The 24,272-nt window shown below is 38.3% G+C and overlaps 2 protein-coding genes and 1 non-coding gene across 3 annotated transcripts; 1 reads left to right on the top strand and 2 right to left on the bottom strand.

Annotated features, from left to right (window-relative positions):
• Window positions 1-4,377: 4,377 nt before the first annotated feature.
• On the bottom strand, window positions 4,378-8,109 carry LOC131303154 (uncharacterized). The gene is made up of 5 exons (XM_058329946.1): window positions 7,502-8,109; window positions 7,194-7,292; window positions 5,085-5,271; window positions 4,888-4,989; window positions 4,378-4,448 (listed from the first exon to the last, which is right to left on the bottom strand). The coding sequence occupies exons 1-5, from the start codon at window positions 7,811-7,813 to the stop codon at window positions 4,378-4,380; spliced, it is 771 nt and encodes a 256-aa protein (XP_058185929.1). The 5' UTR covers window positions 7,814-8,109.
• A 2,937-nt stretch (window positions 8,110-11,046) lies between these two features.
• Window positions 11,047-11,152, bottom strand: LOC131305778 (small nucleolar RNA R71). Its single transcript, XR_009193337.1, has one exon. It is a non-coding gene; the product is annotated as a small nucleolar RNA R71 (small nucleolar RNA).
• Window positions 11,153-11,838: 686 nt separating this feature from the next.
• LOC131303153 (uncharacterized) lies at window positions 11,839-12,752 on the top strand. Its single transcript, XM_058329945.1, has 2 exons — window positions 11,839-11,855; window positions 11,930-12,752. Exons 1-2 carry the CDS (start codon window positions 11,839-11,841, stop codon window positions 12,750-12,752), a joined length of 840 nt encoding a protein of 279 aa, XP_058185928.1.
• Window positions 12,753-24,272: the final 11,520 nt, after the last annotated feature.

Raw genomic sequence — 24,272 nt, 5'->3', positions numbered from 1 at the left:
GCTTTAAATAAGGTGACTCTACGCCTTTGACTTGAGAGTCAACAGTCCACTTAAGTCAAAATACACAATTTTAAAACACAATTTCGCAATTTTGGACATAATATGTCTGGAATCATTCAATGCGTGTAGGCAAATATATGCTGAATGACTCGAATGGCTTTGGACACAGTTATGTTCGAAATGCTCTAACTAGTTTTGGACTGCTATGGACTTTTTTAGACCAGTAAAGATGTCGAAGCGTTTCTAGAGGAATATATGTCCAAATTAAAAGTATTATTTTTATTGGACATCGACCGCATCGATAGAAGACAAAAAATCCCTGCCTATATATATTAGGCAAAAGGACCTTCAAGGTTAGTTTTTTCGTCCAAAACATAATTGTTCAAAATATGTCGGATGAATACTTACGTGGTACGAGTAAAGATGATTAATATTTAAAAACTCCATTTCTAAACTTATAAAATGACTTAAAAAATTGTTATTAAATGAATCATATTTATCATGTGATAGTGATGCTTTGTTGAGGTTAATACTAATGATCAATTTAGTAATTTTTTTCATGGTTGATGAACACATTAAAACCTACAAAGTAAACAGTTTTGATCATTTGTAAAATTTTAGTGGATCAAATTTTAAATCACATAAATTTTACATGAGAGGATCCACGCGCAATGAACAAAACTCTAACCTTTTTATTAATTGCGCATCTTTCTATTAAATGTGCGTTACTTTGATGAAACCACACATTATGTAACAGTTCTAGTGTTGAAATTTGCATGCTTCTCATTTGACTTACACTGTGTTTGGAACTTGGAGAAAATAAGGGAAGAGAAAGTAATTGAGAAAGAAAGTGGGGGGAAAAGCGTAAGAAATTTTTTTACTGTGCATAATATTTTAATTTTCTATTTTCTCCTTCTTTCTTCCCAAATTTTGAATGCGTGTTTTGCTCTTCACAATTTAATTTTCTATTTTCTCCTTCGCTCTCTTCTTTCCTTCTTCAGGATTTGGGGAAAAACCCCTATGGGTTCTTTTTGGTTTTAATTATGAAAACAGCTATCCCTCAAGAGAGAAACTTATTCACGGCTCCGCGCAATTTTAGTCGTCCGTTTTGGTTATCAATAGTTCGGATTCAAAAAAAAACAAAAAAACTATTCGCACGAATAGTTTTTTCAAAATTCGGACCATTCAAAAATTTTTGAACGCACACAATTGAGCATCGTAAACTATTTTCACCCGGCTCCGCCGTAAAATTTTTTTACTCAATCTCTCAAAACTTTTTTTTTTTGAACGGCGAAAGAAAATAATTTTATTGAAATAAAAAAATGTTTGACAGATAGAAGACAAGAGTGAAAAAAGCATCACAACGCAAAGGTAGCATCCCAACAATGTTGCACCCTACCCAGCGACAATCATATGCTACTCTACCAAGAGCCGATAAGAAATCAACCCAAAACAAGTTAGAAAGCAAAAGGAAAAGGGTCACAACCAATAATGGTGCGAAAAATAGAGGACAACATCTCCCGAAAAGGAAACCCAACGCTTGGGACTGTTGTTTACGTCTTTAGGAGCAACGAACCGCCAACCGCCCTCCATTGCTATATTCTTCCGACTCAATTTCTTCAACAGTTTTGATCATTCTTCAATTCTTTCCGCTCAATTTTATTTGTCCCTGACTCCATTGTCATATTCTAACTGGATGGAAAATTATTTATATTTTTAAGTCGATAATTATAGACACCCCATTTGGTAGTCCGTAGTGCTTCGGCCTCTTGCTGCCTGGGGGATGGATATATATGGGGGCACGCCCACTCGAATGCGTACCCCCACTCGAAATAAAAATATTTTTAAAAAATATTTATGTACAAAATAGTACTCCCTCCGTCCCAAAATGATTGTCTGGTCCGCAAAACGGAGTGATAAAAATAATGCAATTTTTTCAAGAAAAAATTCAAACTTTTTTCACAAATTAAAAATACTCATTGATATCTAGTAAGTTGTTAAAAAACTTTTGATTTTTTCTTGCAAAAATTGTATTATTTTTAACACCCCGTTTTGCGGACCGGACAAACATTTTGGAACGGAGGGAGTATAATTATGAAAGTGTGCTAATTTATAAACATACACGCTTGTATATATCCTGAAAATTCATATATAGAACTAGTTTTATGCCTAAATTTCATCATATGATGCATTTATAATTGTTACTTGACGAGCTGTTTGTCTATTTGGAGCTATTTTTTCTTGATTCCCTTTATTTTTAACCGTTTAGGAGAAATATTTTAAAATAAATGCATTAACAAAACTAGCTCGATCGTTCTAAAATTTGTTGATATTCATTTAAAATATACTTTTAAAAAAATTTGTTTGAGATTTTGTACTCATTTTTACCTAATTTAACTTAAAGTACGCTTAATAAATTTTTGTAATTAGTAATATGCATGCTTTACTTTTGAACGATCTTACTATAGTTGACTAAAAATAAATAAACTTTCGCTATTATAATTAATAGATGCCCCCACTAGGGTACATTCTTGGATCCGTCCCTGCTTGCAGCCATGCCACCCAATGATATAGTAATGATATAAGGATTATGCCCGCGCTCTGAAGAAGTCAACTTAATGCGTTGAGGTCCTAAGTCAGCCTATTGCTACTACTTTAGCTTCGAACTGCGTAAAATGTGTTTTATCGATCTAGTCACAAAGGTTTTAAAACCGCGTTGTGGTGTTTTTAAATTGCGTTGTGTTGTTTTTGGTTATGAGTATACACTATTTTCAATTAATCTGCAGATCATTCACTTTAAAAACCTGTTAATTAAGCACCCGTTTTTAGACAAATTGGCTCGAAACCATCTTGCTAGGCCATCGGTAAGGCGTCTTGTATTAAGGCGGCTTCAGGCAGGCGATCTAATTATCCTTCGCTTGTTGTTCGTTTCTAGTTGTCACCATGTCGATCTGTTTCACCACTCGTATGCATGATAATTGTTGTTTAGTCGTAGTCGTTATGCAAGCCATTTTGCCCTGGTGGCATGTCAAATTACTGGTTTACCCCTGCATGCCACTCATCAACATGATGCATTTTTTAAATAACTGTTTTGCCCTCATGGTTCAAATGAAAGACTAGGAAGAGTTAAATCTCATGGCTTGATCTGGTCATGCCGGGGGGAGGGGGGTTTGGGAAAGTTAACAACTTTCCTTTGTGCCTGTTCCTAGGACTTTCTCCCTCTGTTCGCCAGGCGCGGTAAGCCATCTAAGTTAGAACAGAAACAAAAATACATTCAGCCCATAGACAATTCCATATTTTCTTGAAATATAGAACTTCTATTCGAATAAATATTACTAAGCCAGGGCCGGTGCGTCTGTGATTCTTCTTAGCTATAGCATTGACGTGTTTTGGCTCAATCTCGGGGCCGTTTGGAGCTGTTTTTTAGCTGTTTGAAATTCCCATCAGGACAGGACGTGATAGAAAAACCAGACGGTCCATACAATTTTGTTGCCTAGTTTCGCTCCTCGTTCTCTGCATATCCCATCTGCAAGATCCATACTTCCATCCGGATGGTCACAACGAGACACATCAGTATTTAAGTCCGTTTTAGGATTTTTGGCTTATTGTATGGCATTCACAACAGCTTTTTCTGTGAGAGGCGCGCAAGAGAGGAACTCAGAGGTTCATTTGTATTCCTTTGGGCAGACGTTTTCTTTTGTATAATGAAACCATCGCTAATCTGACTACCTGTGAAATATGTATTCATTACCAAACCAGATTAAATCTTTAGGTAATTAGCTACGGTTAGTTTATGCCTTTCAATGGTTTAGTTATACGGGGTACGTAGTTGTGTACCATAGTTTTCTCTCTCTCTCTCTCTCTCTCTCTCTCTCTCTCTCTCTCTCTCCAGCGGTTTGTTCAATTACATATAACAATAAATGAATGACTTCGGTGTCCCCGGTCATTTTGAGGACACGGTAATTTTTAATTTGGCATAACAAAATCATTATGAGCATAACCAAAACCCACTACAAGTATAACAAAACCATAACAAGGCATAACAAACATGTTATGCCTTGATTGGGTTTGATTATGTCTTAGTTGATTTTTTGAATATTCCTTGGTTATGTTTTGTTTGGGTTTTGTTATACTTGTAATAGGTCTTAGTTATACTCATAATGGTGAAGTTATGCCAAAAATTACGGTGTTCCAAAAATGACCGAAGATACCATAGCATCATCCTAACAATAATCACATTTGTTTTTCCGTGTTTCTTAACACTTCCGTACGACAATCATTTCCAAGAACAAAATAAGACATTCGATTACTTCTTCGGGTCAGAGTGTTCTCATAGCCTCGTATTTGTCGTGGTTAATAAGACAACAATTTGCACCATCATTTAAGCTGTCGATGCATTTTCTCAATCGTTTCAATGAAGCTAAGTATTGTCTTCAGGCCTTTCTCATCTGTTAAAATGTGAAAACCCAGAAATACAAATCAAATTATTGTCATTCAACATTTGACAGCACCAACAAAACACCAATGTAAAGCTTCCTTCAAAAAGGGAGTACTATGTTAATTTGTAAATTTACCTTATTCCCATATCATATAAGGGAAACAATTAGGCTGCGAGTCTACTAAGGGGCTTATAATGGCTACTAGCTTCGACCATCGTATTGTTCTCGGATTTTCAAGAATAGAATTCATGTCAATTCAGAGTTCTTAAGATATTACGAGGACATGAGTCCACGGACTCAAGCTCGTGGTAAGTAGTTCAAAACGCATCTAATTCTCGCAGATCTCCATCTATGCGAATATAACACACAGTTATCATAATCGACTCCTCGTACTGAGATATTTGAACACATGCGAAAAGGAAGAGCTAGATTTTTCACAAATACTAACCAAGTCTTGCTATTGCGTGGCCTTTGGAATGATGAACCACAAAAGGATCAACAAACGATTCCAATAACTCGATCCCCTGTTCTTTCAACAAATCTGCTTCACCTGTAACATCGTATATATTTCGTTGCGAAAACGACGAATAATTCAAACTATTTTTGATCCAACACCAAAATTCACATCAGGAGATATGGGAGTACCAATAATGTGGAGGGAAGGGCACTTGAGAGGAGATGAAAATGCATTAGCAGCCAGTTTGGGCGACCCAAAGTTGGATCCACCAAACTTGGCCCCTGACATTATAATCACACACTTAATCTTTGGAACCTTTGTGAGTGCCACACCATCCAATTGCATTCCTGGCATTGCTGCAGATAAAATAGCTCCCTAAAAACAACAAATTAATCAAAAAAAAATTAAAAAAAGCTCAGAGAACTAAGCCAAAGAGTAAGGCTATACAACAAAAATTTCCACTTTTTGGGCTTTCGTCCCCAGGGTGTTTTTAAGCTTCGTCCCAATGGGTGTTTTTTTTTTCCTACTTTTGGTTGGATCTTTCTTCCCATCCTGATCTACCCTTTGTCAAGATTTTTCTAATAATTTTTTTTATCGATAAAAAAAAAAAAAGAATTTCTGGACGAATTGTCATGTGTGTGGAAACTTTATGTTCATCTCATAACCAATTGACAATAAATTGAGAGGTTTCAAATGTCATTAAGTGATCATACATTCCACTCCCAAGCAATTATGTGGGACTCTAGTTCCCCCCACGTGCAACTGCATTTGAGGTCTGTCATGTGTGACTACTTTTTGGATCCTATCATCGTGCAGTTTTTTTGCTGGTCTATAATCGTGGGGTGTGAATTTTGAATTTTTAAAATGTGAAGTGGAATAAGCTCTGCTCTGATACCATGTGAAAACCTTATGTCCATCTCAAAACCAATTAAGAATGAGTGAAAAGGTCCCAAATGTTATTAGCTGATTACCATGTGGCCTTTCATTTCAACCAAAACAATGTGCTTGGAAAAGTGGCCTTTCATTTCAACCAAAAACAGCCCCAATTGTGACGTTAAGTTTCTTTTAGCATAATAACTATTGGGACTCATAGTTGCAGAAATGACACCGCACATAATATTCATAAACAAAAACGCGTAGGATGCTAGGCTTTGTTTGGAAAAGTTTTTATTTTCAGTTTTTTTTTGTTTTTGTTTTTGATATTTTTTTGAAATAGGCACCATAAACATGTTTGTATTACTATTTTTGTTTACAAAATATATAATCAATTCCACTAGTTTATGGAAATTCTAGAAACACAAAAATTTCGTTTTCATTTGTTTTGAACACTTTTGGCAGCCCAAAATAAATAAATAAATAAAAACTATTATGGTCACCAAACATGTTTTTTGTTTTTATTTTTTAACAAATAAACTCATTTCTTGTTTTTCATAAACAAAAAACAAAAACTGGCAACTTTACCAAATAGAACCTAAAGTTCTGGCCGAAAAGACAAGGAATTGGCTCCTCTCTATTTTAACATGATTTCAAAATAAATTTTATGTTGAAAAAAAAAATAGATGGACACACCACATTAGAACCATTCATTTAAGGTAAATATTAATCAATCGTGTTTAAACGATTTTTAGACTGTTTTGCATGGTTGAATATTTTGACGAGCTCTTTAATTTGAATGGTATTTGACATCAAAATGGGCCTCGGGTGGGAACAAAAAAACCAAAATTGGACTAGTCCAATTATCTCCTGAACCGGAGAGGATTTGGTTCCCAATGGACTTGATGAATAGTTCTATTTACCTGTGGGCCATTTCTAAACTCACTTAATTTGATGACCGGAACTGATCATTTTTAGAACTCGTCAAGAACATCAACCACGTTAAAATCACATCGATTAGATATCATCTATGATTTCGTGAAATTAATATTAATCTTGAGATAAATGGAGCAAAATCACTGTTTGGTTCCCATCCTATGTTACAATTAATCTTTTTCCATTCCATATAAACGTGTTTTGAATTTGTACCAAACAACATCCATCAAATCTTAGTGACGAATTCTAAAAAGTGAACAATTTCGGTGGTCCGGTAATGGCACACAAAATACATACACATGGTTCTTTGAAGGTGGGCCCTATTAGCAAAATCTTGTTCGTCCATGCAATTTACGTGGTTTTTTTTGTCTCTTGAGACTTCTTGAAAAATGTAATTCCTTCGGCACAAAAAAGAGAAAGAAAAAAACTTGTAAATAACAATTATATATATTTTCCCCCAAAATCAAATGAAATATCGACTTACCCACCTGGGAAAAACCCATGAGACCATCAAAAGGTCCATTCCTGACCATATAATCTTCAATGTAAGCAAGACATTCTTCAAAATTATAAGCCTCCTGGTAATCCTATCACACAAAACAAAATTCACACACAAAAAAAAAAAAAAAACTTTGGAGCAATATGAGAATCTAAAATCACCTAAACACCAAACACCCAAATTTATAAAGAAAATGCTTATATAGGAGCTCTAGAAATTTGTTTGAAGTGCGCACAAAGTGCATGGCTCGGGACACTCTGCATTACCAAAAAACAAAGAGAGAGTATCTTTCTTTACCTGGCTAAACTGAAACCACTCGTAATAAGGAGGATTGTAGAAGCGTTCGACTCCAGATTCTCCTTGGGCAAAAAAAGGCCCGTCGATGAAGACGAGGTCCAATTTTCCGAGAACTGTCTCTGGCCACCGTCGGAGCTGTTTCTGGAGGATTTCGGCACTCGTTCTGAACCCGTGGAGGCAGAGAAATCTGGGTTTGTTCGGGATTTGGGTTGCCTTCTTAAAAAAATTCGGTTTCCAATATGTTGGGAAAGAGGGTTTTATGTTGATGGGCTTTAAGTGAGAGCCAACAGCCGCTAATGTAATGGAACTCATTGAGAGAAAGTCAAAATAGGACCAAGCTACTGTCACTCAGTTTTACGTGCGCCCAGTCAGTTTGCGCACACATCGACTAATTCTGGGGATCTGTAGTTAACGATCCACGTGCCTTGTCAGTTTGTGCGCACCTCGACTAATTCCAAGAACCTGCAGTTAACGACCCACGTGCCTAGTCAGCTTGCATCTCGACTAATTTCAAAAACCTGCAGTTAACGACCCGATAGCTATATGGAGGACATGGGATCTTATTAGTAATCCTGTCTTGCAATGACATCTTAAAAAAAATACTTAGATTGCTTAAGCATGGTGTTAAAATTAATTAATTCATTGTACATGGGCTTTTAGTGATAATTAAACCGTTTATATATATGCTAACAAATAGAGGCAAATGTTTAGAAGTTTTGCTTCCAATTGGTTACTACAATTCTAATGTATGCAGTTACAATTACCTCATACTGCATTTGGTTATTGAGCATTTAAACGTCATAAACGAGACCAATTGCTATATTTTTTAACCGTTTCAGACTGGTATTTCAAATGAGAAAATTTTCGATGCTACGATTATTTATAACACTCTCCCACACGGGATCTGCATCCAAAATTTTTCAGTTATTTACAGCGCTTTCTCATATGGGGTGAGTACTACACATGCATGGGACCCACCCCATGTGAGATGGCAGTAAATGCTCACATTGCATTCAATTTATTTTTCCCATTCCGTAGGTGTTATAAAAGCGTAAATCTCCAGGCTTTTTTGCCAAGAGTTTAATTTCGTGATTGTCTACTCAACATTTTTTAAAAAACAAGATAATGTGAAATTTTGTGGATATTAAAATTTGAATTTTTGCAGTCTTCGTGATCTTGAGATTTTTACAAGTACCGTAAAATTTGCGGCCTCGGGAAAGTTTTTATTGGTAAAATATAAACTTGTGAGAGCTATTTAGTATTGGCAAATGGTCGACGCTCTTTTATTTGTTTGGAATGTTGTGTCTTTTCTTAAAAATCTATAATCTGTGATCATCTCATGCTCAGCCCAAAAAATATTTGTAATCTTTTCCTCAATATCCAATTGAATGTTATAGAAAAAGTAAGGATTTTCAGCAGCTCGAGTCCGAAAGTATCCTAACAAGGCCCCTGTTTCACCATATATATTTTAAGCTCCTCCATCTTCTTGCACGCAAGTAACTCCTATGGTCTTACAGTGGCTTTTTTTTTGGGTAAGGAATTTTTTTTTTGGGTAAGGAACTTCTTGTGGCTTTGGTGGGGTGTGTCTTGGTTTTTGGGTGGGTGGGACCTTGGTGGGGTGTGTCTTGGTTTTTGGGTGGGTGGGGTGTCTTGTTCGTTCTGAGTGGGAGGTGGGGTGATAGGTGCTGAAAAGCACCCATTTACTCCCTCTAATTTACGTCTTGTTTATCCGTTTACCTTGTTACTTGACGCGTTTTAGTATTTTATGGTGTTTGCAGGCCTCAAAGATTGATGGGTGCGAAAATGTGCAAATTGGGTTGATTAATAAGAAGATTAATAGAAGCTTGGGGTCATAGTGCAGATTGTCTAAAAGTTGCATGATTAATCTACTATTACCTAAAGTCCAAAGGGCCTTAATGTAATTATGGCTTAAAACCCTACAATATAAAATATGATGCTACTGACATGGGGCGGCAATTATTGGACGTGATTTGGCTCTCGACCTGGGACGTGAGTTCGGCAGAGGACGGAACAGGAGATGACTTCACGGACGACAGATTCCATGGTAGAAGAAAAAGCTGCGTATGTTCCCACGGCCAGCTAAACCCTTGTCTAGAGGAAAGATGAAGCACCATTCAAAGTAACTTTGTATATGTATAGGTTTAGGTTTTAATATTCGGATCGATTGTAAAACTCAGAACCCTTTTCATTGCAATTGAATGAGTTGATTTTAATTCTTTCTATCGATTGAGTATTTGTATTCTAGATTTCAAATGCCTAGTTTTGCAATGGTTTTCACTGATTGAGGTTGGAGTTTTGAGATAGATTATGTTCGTAAGACGGATTGTGCCGTTAAGTGGCCAAATCGTTCTATACTGAGAGACGGTCCGTGCTATGGGATAGTCTATGCCTTTTAACAACCTGATTATTTTCTTGATGATTATCGTTAGGGTTTGCAAGCCCTAGCGATAATCTCTTTTGATTCGAATAAATAAACCTAGCTTATGCATATTGTTGTTACGCGGTTGGGGTGGATTTGAAACCCTAGATATTTTCCTCCATCGTTTCTAAATCTTTTAATTAAATTGTTCTTTAGTTTAATTAGCTCTTCAAAACAAATCAACCAATCAATTTTTACTTTTTCGAATTAATCTAAAAATCAATCGAATTTGTCGTAACTTAGCCATTCAGTCGCCGTTGGAACGATACTCGGTCTTAACTATTATTCTACGGAGTAGTAGTTAATTCTTGGTTTTTATAAATTTATTTTTGATATGGAAACGACACGATCAAATTTTGGTGCCGTTGCCGGGGATAGTTTGCATTTAATTAGTTTTTAGTTTAGTTCATTGTTATTTTTTTTAATTTTGTTTGTTAGTTTTGGTACTCTTAGCTACAGGTTACGAGGTGACAAGACGAGCAAAGATCACTGTGGAGAAGCGGTGCCGTGATATAAAGCGATTTCGTTGACCCACTGTGAGTTTGTTGTTTTTGACAAATTAGTGTCTGTGTCTGGAGTACCCCGTTTTTACAATCGAGGGGTGTTGAACTTGCATGCTTGGTTGTCGGTCACAGGAATCTGAACTCGTACCTCTTGATTTGGACTTAGAAAAGAGACGTAGGGGTAATAGAAATACCAATTTAGTCACAATGGCTGATGAGCAGAGGGACTTAGTTGTACCTAACCCCCTCCCTCTCAACTCACACTTCGCCCCACGGCTTACACTACACCATCATGTGTACGATTACCCGCCATCATGGCTAACAACTATGAGATTAAGCCTGGTACTCTCCAAATGCTCCCTAAATTTCAAGGCAATCTCAAGAGGATCCATATCAACACATCACTGAATTTGAAGCCCTCAGTTCCACACTTTTAATTCAAAATTTTCCGATGGATGCATTGAGATTGATTTTGTTTCAATTCACTTTGATAGGGAACGCCAAACATTGGCTTAGTACTTTGCTAGCTAATTCTATAACATCTTGGGCGCAAATGAGTGCGACATTCCTTAAGAAATTCTTCCCTATAGGAAAAACACTCAGACTTCGGCAGGAGATCACCACTTTCCAACAAGCTAAGAATGAACAATTCTATGAGGCTTGGGAGTGATATGGGGATCTCATTCGTAAGTGTCCGCACCATGAGATACCTAAGTGGCAATTAGTACAGAGTTTTTATTCCGGGCTGCATCCGTAGCATCGTGTGATGGTTGATGCCTCATGTGGAGGCTCTGTGATGGTTAAGAATGAAGAGGATGCCTGGCAGTTATTTGAAACTATGAGCGAAGGGTCCCTGCAAAATGTTTCTTTTGAGAGGAGAACGAAGTCAGCCATTACTGGTTCTGATAAGCCACGAGGTATGTATGAGATTAAACCATCTCTTGACCTTCAATCTAAAGTAGATGCACTGACTGAGAAAGTTGAACAGCTTCTCACCAAGAAATTGGCCACCTCACAGCCTCCACCTTATCAGGAGGCATGTTCTTTATGTGCTAGTCCGGCCCATTATATTGTTGACTGTCCTGCAGCACCACAATTCCCTTTGTTTGTGCAAGAACAGGTTAATGCTGCACAAGGGTATGCCAATGCGCAAGGTTTCTCCAAACCGGGTAATGATCCTTTTTCCACTACTTATAACCAGGGATGGAACAAACATCCCAATTTCTCATGGAAGACGGAACACTAGGGTAATAGTTTCGCCCAGCAGCCTAGGCCATTCAACACGCAGTTTAACCCTACGGCCTATCTCTCACAGAATCAGCAGTAAGCACATCCCCAATCCTCGCGGGATCCATCCTTTGAGGAAAAGGTGCTATAAGCGCTTGGTAGACTAAATGACACCCAACAGCAGGTACACACCAACACATAGTCCATCGCAAGGTTAGAGACCAAAGTGGGTCAAATAGCCAATGCACTCAATCGTAGAGAAAAAGGTAGGTTGCCCAGTCAGCCTGTCCAACCCCATGGAGGACAGTTTGTGGTTCATGACTTGCCTCCTGCTGATGCTAAGGTAATTATGACTTTGCGCAATAAGAGAGAGGTCGAAACCCGACTAGAGAAAGTGAAGCCGAAAGAGCATTTGGCTCCCTCCGACCCTGATGACTTTGGGAAGGAGAGTTCACAGAGTAAAGAGGGAACCCCTCTAGTCACACCTGCATCACCCACTTCCGTGTCAGCGGGCCCCAATGTGCCACCTTATGTGCCTGAAGCCCCGTTCCCATCCTGTTCGAATGCACCATCTCCCTTTCCTAAGAGGGGAGCATCTATGGAGGATATCCTTGAGGTTTTTAAGCAAGTCAAAGTAAACATTCCTCTCCTAGATGCGATCAAACAAGTCCCCACTTATGCTAAGTTTTTGAAGAACCTCTGTACTCAAAAGAGGAAATGTAAAACCAATGTATCGAAAAAGGTCCTTCTTACTGACCAAGTGAGCTCAGTGTTCCAATCAATTGCTCCCCCTAAGTTACAAGATCCAGGCACCCCTACTATTTCCATAGGAATAAGGAACCATGTCATTGAGCGAGCATTGCTAGACTTAGGGGCTAGTGTCAATTTGATACCTTACTCGGTGTACGAACAATTGAGGCTTGGGGAGTTGAAGCCCACGTCGGTTACCTTACAATTAGCTGATAGATCCATTAAGGTGCCACGTGGAGTAGTTGAGGACGTTCTTGTTAAGGTTAATGATTTTTACTTTTCGGCTGATTTTATAGTCCTTGACACAAAATCGGTGCAAACCCTCAAATAAACTCCAGTTATTCTTGGTCGTCCCTTCTTGGCGACTACTAATGCAAACATTCATGTGAGGAGTGGGGAGATGGAGGTGACCTTTGGAAACATGACCCTTAAGCTTAATGTTTACAAGATTGCAAGACCTTCTCCAGTGGAGGAGGACTGCTTTGCAGTTGATGTCTTAGAGGACTTAGTGGAGGAGGTGTTGCCTTCTATTTTGACCAATGACCCATTGATTGCTTGTTTGGCTCATTTTGACTTTGAGAATTTTGATATTGATTAGTCTATTGAGGAGGTTAACACTTTACTTGGTTCCACACACCTAATGGTCCCCCCTCATCGACAAATCTAAATTGAACCGCCCACTCCTTTTGTAGGGTCCCCATTAGAGCTTGGGTTATAGCATGTGCTACCTGAATCTATGGCTCCATGTGTTAATTTAGTAGAGGCTATCACGATAGATTGCGGACATACGGAGTGTATTCAAAGTTGGGGGGTAGATGGTTCTTGCACAAATATTCATGGTTCAGAGGGAGAGATGGAGAGTAACGTGTCTTGTCCGGTCTTAATTTTTCGGGAGAATTTTGAAACCTTGCAATTTAAGCACATTTTTCCTTGGCACGATGATTTTATTCATATGGTGACTAGAGGGACAATTTTAACTCGATTATGTGATCAACTATCTTTCATTTTTCTAGACGGGTCGGATAATATCTTTTGGAATGATCCATCTCGATTAAATTTTAAGAGGAGAATAAAGCTGTTTTTAGACTGTTGAGTGTGAGGTAGATCGTGACAAGTCTAGGAGACTTTAAATCCTTGGAGGATGAGATACCTTTAGTGTTTGCCATGCTCGAACGGCTTGCAACGGTCTGGTATAGCCACCTTGTCAAAGCTATGTATGTAGTACTTAGGAGGTTGGGTCTGGCGGCAGGCGCGTAGTTAGCAGAGAGAAATCTGTCTGAACCATCCGACTTTAGTGTCCAGCTTGGCGGAGATTGCTTCATAAGCCGAGTGGTGGGTAAGAAATCTAGCAGCCCCAGAGGGAGTGACAGCCTATTAGATGATGGCACCACTTCTCAAGATATCGTTGAATGCTACGCATATTGCTCTTCCAACAAGTAGGGAACCACAGTCTTTGGCAAGGGAGAAAAGTAGTACCCGTGTCTTTCGCATGAAGAAAGCGGTGGATTTTAATTTTTGTTGATGTTCTTTATTTTATTTTTATTTCCTCTTGTTAAGCATTTTTTTTTCCTGTCATTTCTATTCTTTTCCGTACTAAAATTTGTCCTCTAGAATTTTGTTTTTGGGTGCAAGAGCATGTTAATTTTTCCAGCCTATTTTTCTTTTTTCTTTATTTATTTATTTATTTTTGCTTTGTCCGTTCATTTCCTTCATTATTTTCGTGTCTTGTTTTGTGGAGCATAACGCTTTGCAGGTTGCATTGTTTAAGTTAGGGGGAGTTCCACTTTCTCCCACATCTTTTTAGTTTGCGTGTCTCCATGCCTACGGTGATATCTTTCCTCTCTTTTTTGCTTGTCTTACCTTTTCGTGTGCTTGTTTTTTAATGAGGACATTAAACAGTTTTAAGTTGGGGGGACTGAACCTTTTGGTGCTTGTTTATGTTTAGAGTCTTTAAAACCCAAAAAAAACCCAAAAAACAAATTGAAAATTTTGAAACGTTCAAAAATAGTCGGATCTTTCTTGCATGGAACTTGGAATTTGCGAGATACTTGTTGGTTGCTTGAGTTGAGGCATGTTGTCATTGTTTGGGTATTTTGTGGACTGTTAGTTCTCTAGCTATCTTGTTAATGCATGTAGCTATGGCATTTGCATCTCTGCACTTCACGTCTATTTGGACTTAGTTTGCTTATGAGTGTCGTTTGAATGTTCTTGATGGCTAGATTAGTGGAGACTTATGTCCTAGTGAGCTTTTGAGCCTTATCTTTTATTGGAGTGGTGTCACGTAACTTCTTAGTTTGTCAACAGAAAGAATATACTTGTTGATGGTCTCATTATTCTTGATTGCTGAGTGTTGAAACTTGAATGCATGATAATACCTCTTGGCTTTGGTTTGCCACATGGATGTTACACCCCTAGGAGAGGATTTTAGGCATTTTCTTGATGCTTGGACCAGTTCGTTCCTTTGTTTTCACATTTATCTCTTGCAAACCACTTTGAGCCTTTTGTACTTAGCTTTTTCTTGGTTAGCTCCACCTTTCCATATTGTGTTTGGAGAAAGGCCAAAATATGAAGGTGAAATTTTTGGGTAGATTGTGAAATTTTGTGCTTGAATTGGTGGCATCCCTAAAAAAAGTAAAAAGAAACACAACAAAAGAAAAAAGAAAAAAGAAGAAAACTAACGAAGAAAGGGGCACCAATATATTTGAAAAGAAGGAATCATGGTTTATGGTTGAAAAATGTTGAAAGATTAGAAGGAGAGACAAGGTGGAATTGATTTAATGTTAATGGGCACATATTGCATACTCGCTCTGTTGTTGTCTTGAAATACTTGCCTTTTCTCGAACACTTGAATTTCATTTATCCTAGCCATGAAACATGACCATTTACTTGATGCTACAACTGTAAATGAAGTCCTACTTGATCCTAGGGGTGATGGAAAGTGGATTGATGGATGTGAGAGTGAGTTCAAATGCTTGGTGTTCTGTTTATGAGACCGTGTGTCTACAATATAAAGCGTTCTTTTCGTGTCGTAGTGTGCGAAGTGTTTTGCTTTTAATTACATAACTTCCAAACCGCACACTTGAGAGTTCATAATGCACCTTGTTTTGAGCGATTTTATTTGTGAGTGCATGACACTGTGAGAATTGAAGTCGAAACTCGGTCCAGAGAGAACTTTGAGTGGCATTTCAGCGGTGTGATGAGCACCCGAGAATGTAATGTAGGGTGCGCTAGTATTTAGTTTTAGTTTACTTTAAGTACTAATTAGTTATTGTTAACATTGTTTGCTTGTAGAGTGTTCTAGTTCTGTTTTGCAGGTGAATCGCCAAATAGGGGAGTTTTCGAGGCTTAAGGCATGTCATGGCCAAGGCAGAAGCCCGATGGCCGAGGTAGAAGCTGGATGGCCAAGGCAGAAGCAGAATTGCCCGAGCAAGAGGCAGGCAGCCAAGGCAGAGGATGACGGCCAAGCATCGAGTTGTTGAGCTCGGCATCGATGTCAAGGGAAAAGGTCCATCGATGCCGAGCCCCTTACTGGTCCAGTCCCTTAACCATCTCGGCATCGATGGGATGTATTGTGTTACATCGATGCCGAGCCCCTTAGTAGAGCACTCTAAGGCCGTTGCCATCGATGTCGAGGGACTTAAGGGCGAATTTTCAGAGCATCTTCGGAATATTCCAAGCGTGGATCCCTGGAGTATAAAAGCTTTTGTCATTATTTTGTAAAAAAAAGTAGATAGATTCAAGTAGTACATTCCTAGATCTAGCTTAGATTCAATTTGTTTTTGAATTGTTCTTGTTGTTCTTCCATTTTTCTAGCACTTAATTTCTAATTTACTGCCTTAATTAGTTTTCTTTTGCTACTTTTGTCTTCATAAAAGTTGTAGTTTCTTTCCCGATCTATTGTTTAAGCCAATTTTCTTCTATTGTTGTTTTTCAATTATGCTTAGTAAATTTTTGCTTGCTCTTATCTCTCTAGATATGTGTGAGTAGTTTCAAAGGTTAGGTCATGGAATGATTAGCCCCTCATGGCTCGGGCGAAAATTGCATTTTGCACCCAATAAAGCTTTAACCTTTGATTTGAAAATTGATGTGGGGTTCGGGTTTGTTTGTTAAATTACCGAGGTGTTAACCTCTTTGATCATGTGTAGGTGGGAGCATCGCCTACCCACCACACATGATGCTTAGAGCTTTGTCGCTCGAGGTATTTGCCAAATGAATTCTAGAGCTAGCTTCGTTCTCAAATCATTTTATCTTCCGATTTGAGAACTTTAATCAAGTATCTTAAATTGTGTAATTGGGTGAAGAGTGTGATTTAGCTCGAGTCTTGAGAGTTAATAATTCCTAGACCTAGCCTATCTTTTCTCTAGTTAATTCGTTTTTAATTTAGCCTTTTATTTCCACCGTTTAAAATAAAACAAAGTTGGCTGTCTAAAAGCCGAAAGCCCTTACTTGCATCTACAAATCCGACTAAGCCATATAATTATTCCCTTGGGTACGATCCCGGATTTTCGGTTTATTATGCTTCAACCGACGTGTTAAGCCCTACGCTTGGGGTATTATTCCACATTACATCGGAGCAAACGAAGCACGGTGACTAAGTCCAAGTGTTCACACACGCTAAATTAGGTGCCATGGTTTATATGCATGTCTTGATAGCATTTTGAATTAGTGTTGCCTAACATACTTGTGCAATGACTTTGTGCCTTGGCTTGAAAGACTGATGAGTTACTTGCAGGTTGTGAGTTCCGTGTAAAGGGATTCACAGTGTTTTGTGGGTAATCACTGCTGAAAATCCTCACGAGACTTCACTCATCCTACTGGGGCCACCCGGGGGTTTAAAAGAACTATCCATTTTATTTGTTTTCTTTAGTTGCATTTTATTTTCTTTGCTCGAGGACTAGCAAAGTGTAAGTTGGGGGGGTGTGATAGGTGCTGAAAAGCACCCATTTACTCCCTCTAATTTACGCCTTGTTTATCCGTTTGCCTTGTTACTTGACGCGTTTTAGTGTTTTATGGTGTTTGCAGGCCTCAAAGATTGATGGGTGCGAAAATGTGCAAATTGGGTTGATTAATAAGAAGATTAAAAGAAGCTTGGGGTCATAGTGCAGGTTTTCTAAAAGTTACATGGTTAATCTACTATTACCCAAAGTCCAAAGGGCCTTAATGTAATTATGGCTTAAAACCCTACAATATAAAATATGATGCTACTGACATGGGGCGGCAATTATTGGACGTGATTTGGCTCTCGACCTGGGATGTGAGTTTGGCAGAGGACGGAACAGGAGATGACTTCACGGACGACAGATTCCATGGTAGAAGAAAAAGCTGCGCACGTTCCCATGGCCAGCTAAACCCTTGTCTAGGGGAAAGATGAAGCACCGTTCCAAGTAACTTTGTATATGTATAGGTTTAGGTTTTAATATTCGGATCGATTGTAAAACTCAGAACCCTTTTCATTGCAATTGAATAAGTTGATTTTAATTCTTTCTATCGATTGAGTATTTGTATTTTAGATTTCAAATACCTAGTTTTGCAATGGTTTTCACTGATTGAGGTTGGAGTTTTGAGATAGATTATGTTCGTAAGACGGATCGTGCCGTTAGGTGGCCAAATCGTTCTACTGAGAGACGGTCCGTGCTATGGAATAGTCTATGCCTTTTAACAACCTGATTATTTTCTTGATGATTATCGTTAGGGTTTGCAAGCCCTAGCGATAATCTCTTTTGATTCGAATAAATAAACCTAGCTTATGCATATTGTTGTTACGCGGTCGGGGTGGATTCGAAACCCTAGATATTTTCCTCTATCGTTTCTAAATCTTTTAATTAAATTGTTCTTTAGTTTAATTAGCTCTTCAAAACAAATCAACCAATCAATTTTTACTTTTTTGAATTAATCTAAAAATCAATCGAATTTGTCGTAATTTAGCCATTCAGTCCCCATTGGAACGATACTCGGTCTTAACCATTATTCTACGGAGTAGTAGTTAATTCTTGGTTTTTATAAATTTATTTTTGATACAGAAACGACACAATCATGGGGTTGTCTTTGTTTGTGGGAGTGTGAGTATTTTCCGGTGGCTTTAGTTTCGTTGGGTCTCTTTGGGGGTGGCCCTGTTGGGCGTTACTCGGATTGATTTCTTGTTAGTCCTTGGAGCCTGATTTCTTTTTTAATATATTATCCTTTTTCGCCGTTCAAAGAAAAAAAAAACTCCTATGGTCTTCCAGTGTGAAGCCTATATATGTTTTTCTTCCCCTTAGATTGGGTACTAATAAGATCATGTGTTGTCTTAATTAATAAACCGCTATCAACGGCTAACTCAATATTTAGAGCTTGTGCCTCACGTATCATTCCATGAGACCACAAAAACAACAAAAGTTCGAGGATCATGCAAAATGTGATTGCGATTTTCTTCAAATTTCGTCACAATCCATTTTGATTTCTATCGGTTAAATGCTATGTATGGACGCAATGCATTTAGTTCTTGTCTCCCTTCGAAGTTGTTCTACCACTAGGGACCGGTTATCCTTTTCTCTCTCACCTTCCTTACTACAAACAAACTTCCGATTGATCATCATACCATCTTTCTTGCTTGTTGTGCAACAACATCTTTTAACGCTAAAACCCATAATTCTTGCATGATCATTGTAATACTTATATGCATAATCCCCCCCATTCAAATTCCATTCCGAGAGAGAGAGAGAGAGAGAGAGAGAGAGAGAGTAATTTTTGGACAGCTCTGTCATAGACTCCTCAAGTCCAGCACCACCTTCCATTTCTAACATAAAGTCATTAACATTAAGGTTAAGAATCATATTCTACAAGTAATTGTGCAATACTAATAGTCTACAAGTATGGTTAGACCTTACAAAATAAACCTTAGTTAATATGGGACCACAAGCAGTGATCCTTAATCAAGGGACTGCAATCAAACAAAAAGCCAAAAAAACTTACTCCAAATTAAACTCTTACCAATATAGTATAAGAATAAACCATAGCAAAGTATAAAATACTACCAACTTATATGCCCACTCTTATTGGAAATGTTCAAAATCTATCTTATTCTGTTTCTATATTTTATTTTGCCTTTCAATAGAAAATGATTTTCTAGATCCAATATCTTTTCTTCTCCCAAACAATCAGTTTTTTTTTTGGCTTTCAAAAGCATTGTTAAAAAGCAAAGGCCGCGTAAGAATGCAGATTGAATCTTACTGGTTGGGAGAGGTAGGTGGTGCACCATCAATGGTTGTGGGCGGCATCGAAGGAGACAAAGCGGTGTCTTTTGGCGATGCTAATGGCCATGGAGGAACGATGGCGGTTGAGTTGCATGACTGTTGCGTTTCCATGGTTATCGTCGTCCTTTCAGCCCTAACGCATCGTCAATTTTGGGGGAGTTATGTGTTTCATAGTTTAGGGGATTAGAGATCTCAAAATGATGAGGTTTTTTATTATTATTAATGGATTGATTGAAATACTCGAAACAATGTCATTTTGGGGCTGCAAATTGCAGCTATTTTGGCTCACTTTGGGAATGGGAGGGGGTGTGGTGCACTCGCCGCCGTTCCGACCGTCCATCTCAATACGGACAGCTTTGATTTAATTCGAGCTCTTACAAATTCGAGCCGTTCATTGTCAAAATAGACGATCAAATCGGCATGTGTATATAGTGCGGGAGGTGCACTCAGCACCCCCCGGTCCCCCACAGTGTGGTAGTCATCCAAGCTGCAAGTTGGAGTGGTATAAAGTAGTGAAAAGGAATTCCGATAGCCAGTCTAGGGTGACAGTAACAAGTAGAAGGAAATGGCCAATGGGCCCATTGATGGGATTGAGAAAATATAAACTAAACCTGGTTAATTGCCAACCCATGCTTCTTGTTTCTTTTACTATCTTTTTTTCTGATAAAAGTCTGTTGGAATGTCCAAATGAGATAACCAATGGGTTCATCGGAGTGGTTAATCAACTTTCTTGGCGGGCTTACAATCCCAGTATCGCTGGATCGATTCTCCTCAATAGTGATTTGTCGATCTCACCTCACGCAAACGAGAAAAAGGACCGTAGAAAGTCCTTGAGAGATTAGTTCGGTTCATCGGGACACTCTTCATCATCCAAAAGAAAATGTCCAAATGAGAACGTGGCTATGATTAAATTGCGATGTCCTTTTTCCAGAATACCAACTGAAGAAAGATGTCTGTTCATGTTGACTGAGTTTACATACTACCTCTGTGCTCATCAGAGTTGTCGGTATAATTCTGTTGAGACGTGTTCCTAAACATTTTGTTTGGATAGCATTTTGAAAAAAAAAATTCTAATTCAAAAAACGCTTATTACCCCTACTTTTAATCATTACTCTCACTTCTCTCTCTTCTTTTCAATCATTATTCTCATTTCTCTCTCTATCTTTTTTCACTCATTATCCATATTTCTAATCATTACTTTATTTTTTTTCTTCAATCATTATTTAAAAGTTAATCTAAATTTTTTCAGAATATCATCCAAACAAGTCATTAAATCAAATTTCGTGGAAGTATGAAGAAATTGATCAACCCCAGTTACTAGCAACCCCAATTCTACAGTGTGTAGAGCGGCTGTTCAGACCGTTTATCTCCGTATAGACGGCTCAAATTGTATCCGAGCTCATACAAATCTAAATTGTTCATTGCTTAGGTAAGATCCGAATCATCGATCGGCCGCTATACACTTGCTCTACAGCGAGACGTTTGGCAGCATCCCATTGCTGTTTCCAGAATCTACTCATTGGATGCTTATAACTAGAGGACAAGAAAACAAGAATGAAAGTCTTTCCTACCAAGCTTATCACGAGAAAATTAATGATGTCTTTGATGCAACAACCAAGAGTATTAGTAAAGTATCAGAGGATGTGGTTCTACCCAAGAAAAAGATTCGGTAAAATTGAAGGGAAATGCTTTTCCGTCTCATTTTCATTGTCCATTTTTGAATTGCGTGTTATTTTTAAATTGCTTATATCTTTCAATCTATAATATTTTTCATAATTTTGAAAACTTTGTATTATAGAACTAATCGAGATCTATCAAACAAGATCCATATTACATATTTTTCAAGATCCACACTAAAAAATATAGAAAAAAAACATAAAAAAACAAACAGAATAATGACTAATAAAAAAGAGACGGAGGGAGTACTAGATAAAATATAGCCATTAGGCCTGTGCAAAATCTCCGACTACCCGACCCGACTTGACCCGAAGGGTCTCGGGCGGCTTTGAACAGATGCTTCGGTCGGGTATGGGTTGGGTTCTGAAAAAAAGAAAAAAGAGTTTCGATTTGGGTTTCGGGTTGGTGCATTCCTTATCCGTAGAGTCGGACCCGACCCGGACTAACCAATCCGAAGGGTAAACCTGACTAACCCGACTTGAGCCGACGTAAAAATCGGGCTTGTGGACGGTTCTTATCCCTGTTTAGTTCGGTTTGTAGGTCCTAAAATATTATACCCGACATGATCGGATCGGGTTTGGGGTAACCCGACCCGTGCACACCATTAGCCATTTTCGCTTTTACTTTTTCCACAAAGACTTCAGTGCTTGACAGCTTTTGCCAGCTTCTTTCCATTTGTTCGTAAGTAAACCAAACTGTGATCAATGCCAATATTCTGGGAAACTATAGCCACTTTTCTCTTACTTTTTTCACAAAGCTCAAAAACTTTGTTAAAGAATCTCCAAGGGTAAGTCATTTCTCATGTGATCTGAACCGTCCAATTCCTTTTCATGTACATTATCGAATTAGGTGCTAATCAACTCACCTAAAAGCAATTGCTGCTAGGAGAAAGCCCAACTTAATCTTTAAAGGGCAGCGCAGAGCCTTGCATTTAGCGGCAGACGGATATGAAGCGCTTTGTAATGCTGCCCATATAGCACCGACGGGTGAAGGCATTTATTCCTCCCAATACGCTTGCTCCGTGCCAGCAGGGGGTGTCTCGAGTACAGGGTGAATGCTGGCCCCCATAAAGCCAACAATCTCCCCCCAGCACCAGCCTGGGACTCGAACCCGTGATCTCACTCTAATACTACTTGTTGGATCAGGTGCTAACCAACTCACTCACCTAAGCAATTGTTGTTAGGGGAAGGCACAACTTAATATTTAAAGTGCAGCGCAGAGCCCTGCACTAGCGGCAGACAGATCGATATGAGGGGCTTCACAATGTTGCCATACAACATCGATGGATGAAGACAGTTACTCCTCCCAATGTGCTTGCCTCGTGCCAGCAAGAGGCATTTTGAGTACAAGGTGGATGCTGACCCTTATAAAACTAACAATTTTTATGAATATGTTTCATGGACCTTATCAATCTTGAAATTTGAAATTATTTTGCATGAGATCTCAAAAATTGAGCTCCAATAGTCGGCCATTTCTCAAGCCGAAAATTAATTTTGCCATTTGGTCAAGAAAAAGTTGGTACAAGCAATGGGGAAGTTCTTATTGCATGCAACATCAGCATTCGTGTGGCTACCTTTTAGGCCAATTCTCTACGAAATGATTTAAGTGGTCCAACGGCGGTTATTGATTAAGTTAAGAAAAGAATGTTTGATAAAAATCAAATATCTTAAGAAGGAACAAACCCTATAAATCTGGTTTTACCCAATATCTTGATCACTGGCCCAATTTCTTGGGTTTTTATCTTCCGTGCAAGCAAAATTTTGTGCGGAATAACCACTGAAGTGGGCTCAAATTTACCCCACGATCAATCCGTTTGATCAAGGTTGTAATTGGTATGATCGATTTTTGTATTTAAAAGTCCTTAGAAAATATAGAAGCATACTGATCGTCCGTTTGCTGACGGAATATACCGATCACTCTAGATAGTATATACAACATACTTATAACCGATGTTTGTCACCCGACCGATATCCACTAGATTGCATATTCGCTTAGAACCGGATACAATAACACCACCCCCTATCCTTATTGTATTCGCCTTCATATCCGGATTTGTAATTACAATGTGCGGCATTTGACAAAGGCGTGCGAGATTTTTATTGAAAAGCACATCCACATCCACAGCACATAAACAATGTCGTTAGATATAATGGTCGTCCAAATACAAACGACACCAGTCGATGAGCTGATGCAGACGTTCTACTAACCACCAGCTGTTTACTTACCACGTGAAACGGCAATCCCACTTACTAAATTGCACGATCAGATACTATTAGGCTGCGTTCTTGTAAACTTAATTCGTATTTTCTTTGTTTTGTTCGTTTTTTTTGAATTTTTATTAGATTCGCGTGATTATTTTTGAATTAATCGTAAGTCTCGACGAGAGGAGCCTGAAGAGTACAAAATTATGATCAAAAGCAAAAAAAAAAAGTTCCCTAAAGACGAAAAAAGTATTAAACTGTTTTATTTATCTAAACTGCTATCTTATTTAAATTTTTTAAACATCGGTCAATATTTTAATGCTTTTCCAATTCATCTAGTCGAAATGAACGATTAACCTCAAAAATTATGATAAAAAACTAAACAAAAAGTTTCAAAAAAAAAAACCCAAAATAAAATTTAAATTTATAAGTTTACAAAAACGCAACCTAAATAGACTGCGAGATAGTTTAGCGAAAACGCACATTTTCGCCGGGTATTTACGACTTTTCCAAGTTTTGCTACTAAAATATCTCTTCATGGACACCTGGTAGGTATGTCTCAATTGGGCATATTCGGTATTCCCACTAGTACTACGATGTTCTCAAGAAGCTTCTGTGAAGGGGGATTTCTTTATTTTCGGAACTCAAAGAATGCAAGAAAAATTGTACTCCTAAAATTTACCAGCCATGTGTTGTATCTAGCTAGGTTCATCCTTACCAAGGATAGAGTCAGAGGGGGTC

This window comes from Rhododendron vialii, chromosome 10a (genome assembly GCF_030253575.1).
Source record: "Rhododendron vialii isolate Sample 1 chromosome 10a, ASM3025357v1".
NCBI classification, from domain to species: domain Eukaryota; kingdom Viridiplantae; phylum Streptophyta; class Magnoliopsida; order Ericales; family Ericaceae; genus Rhododendron; species Rhododendron vialii.
Note: the sequence above shows the minus strand (reverse complement) of the source record. Positions and strands in the feature narration are given on the sequence as shown.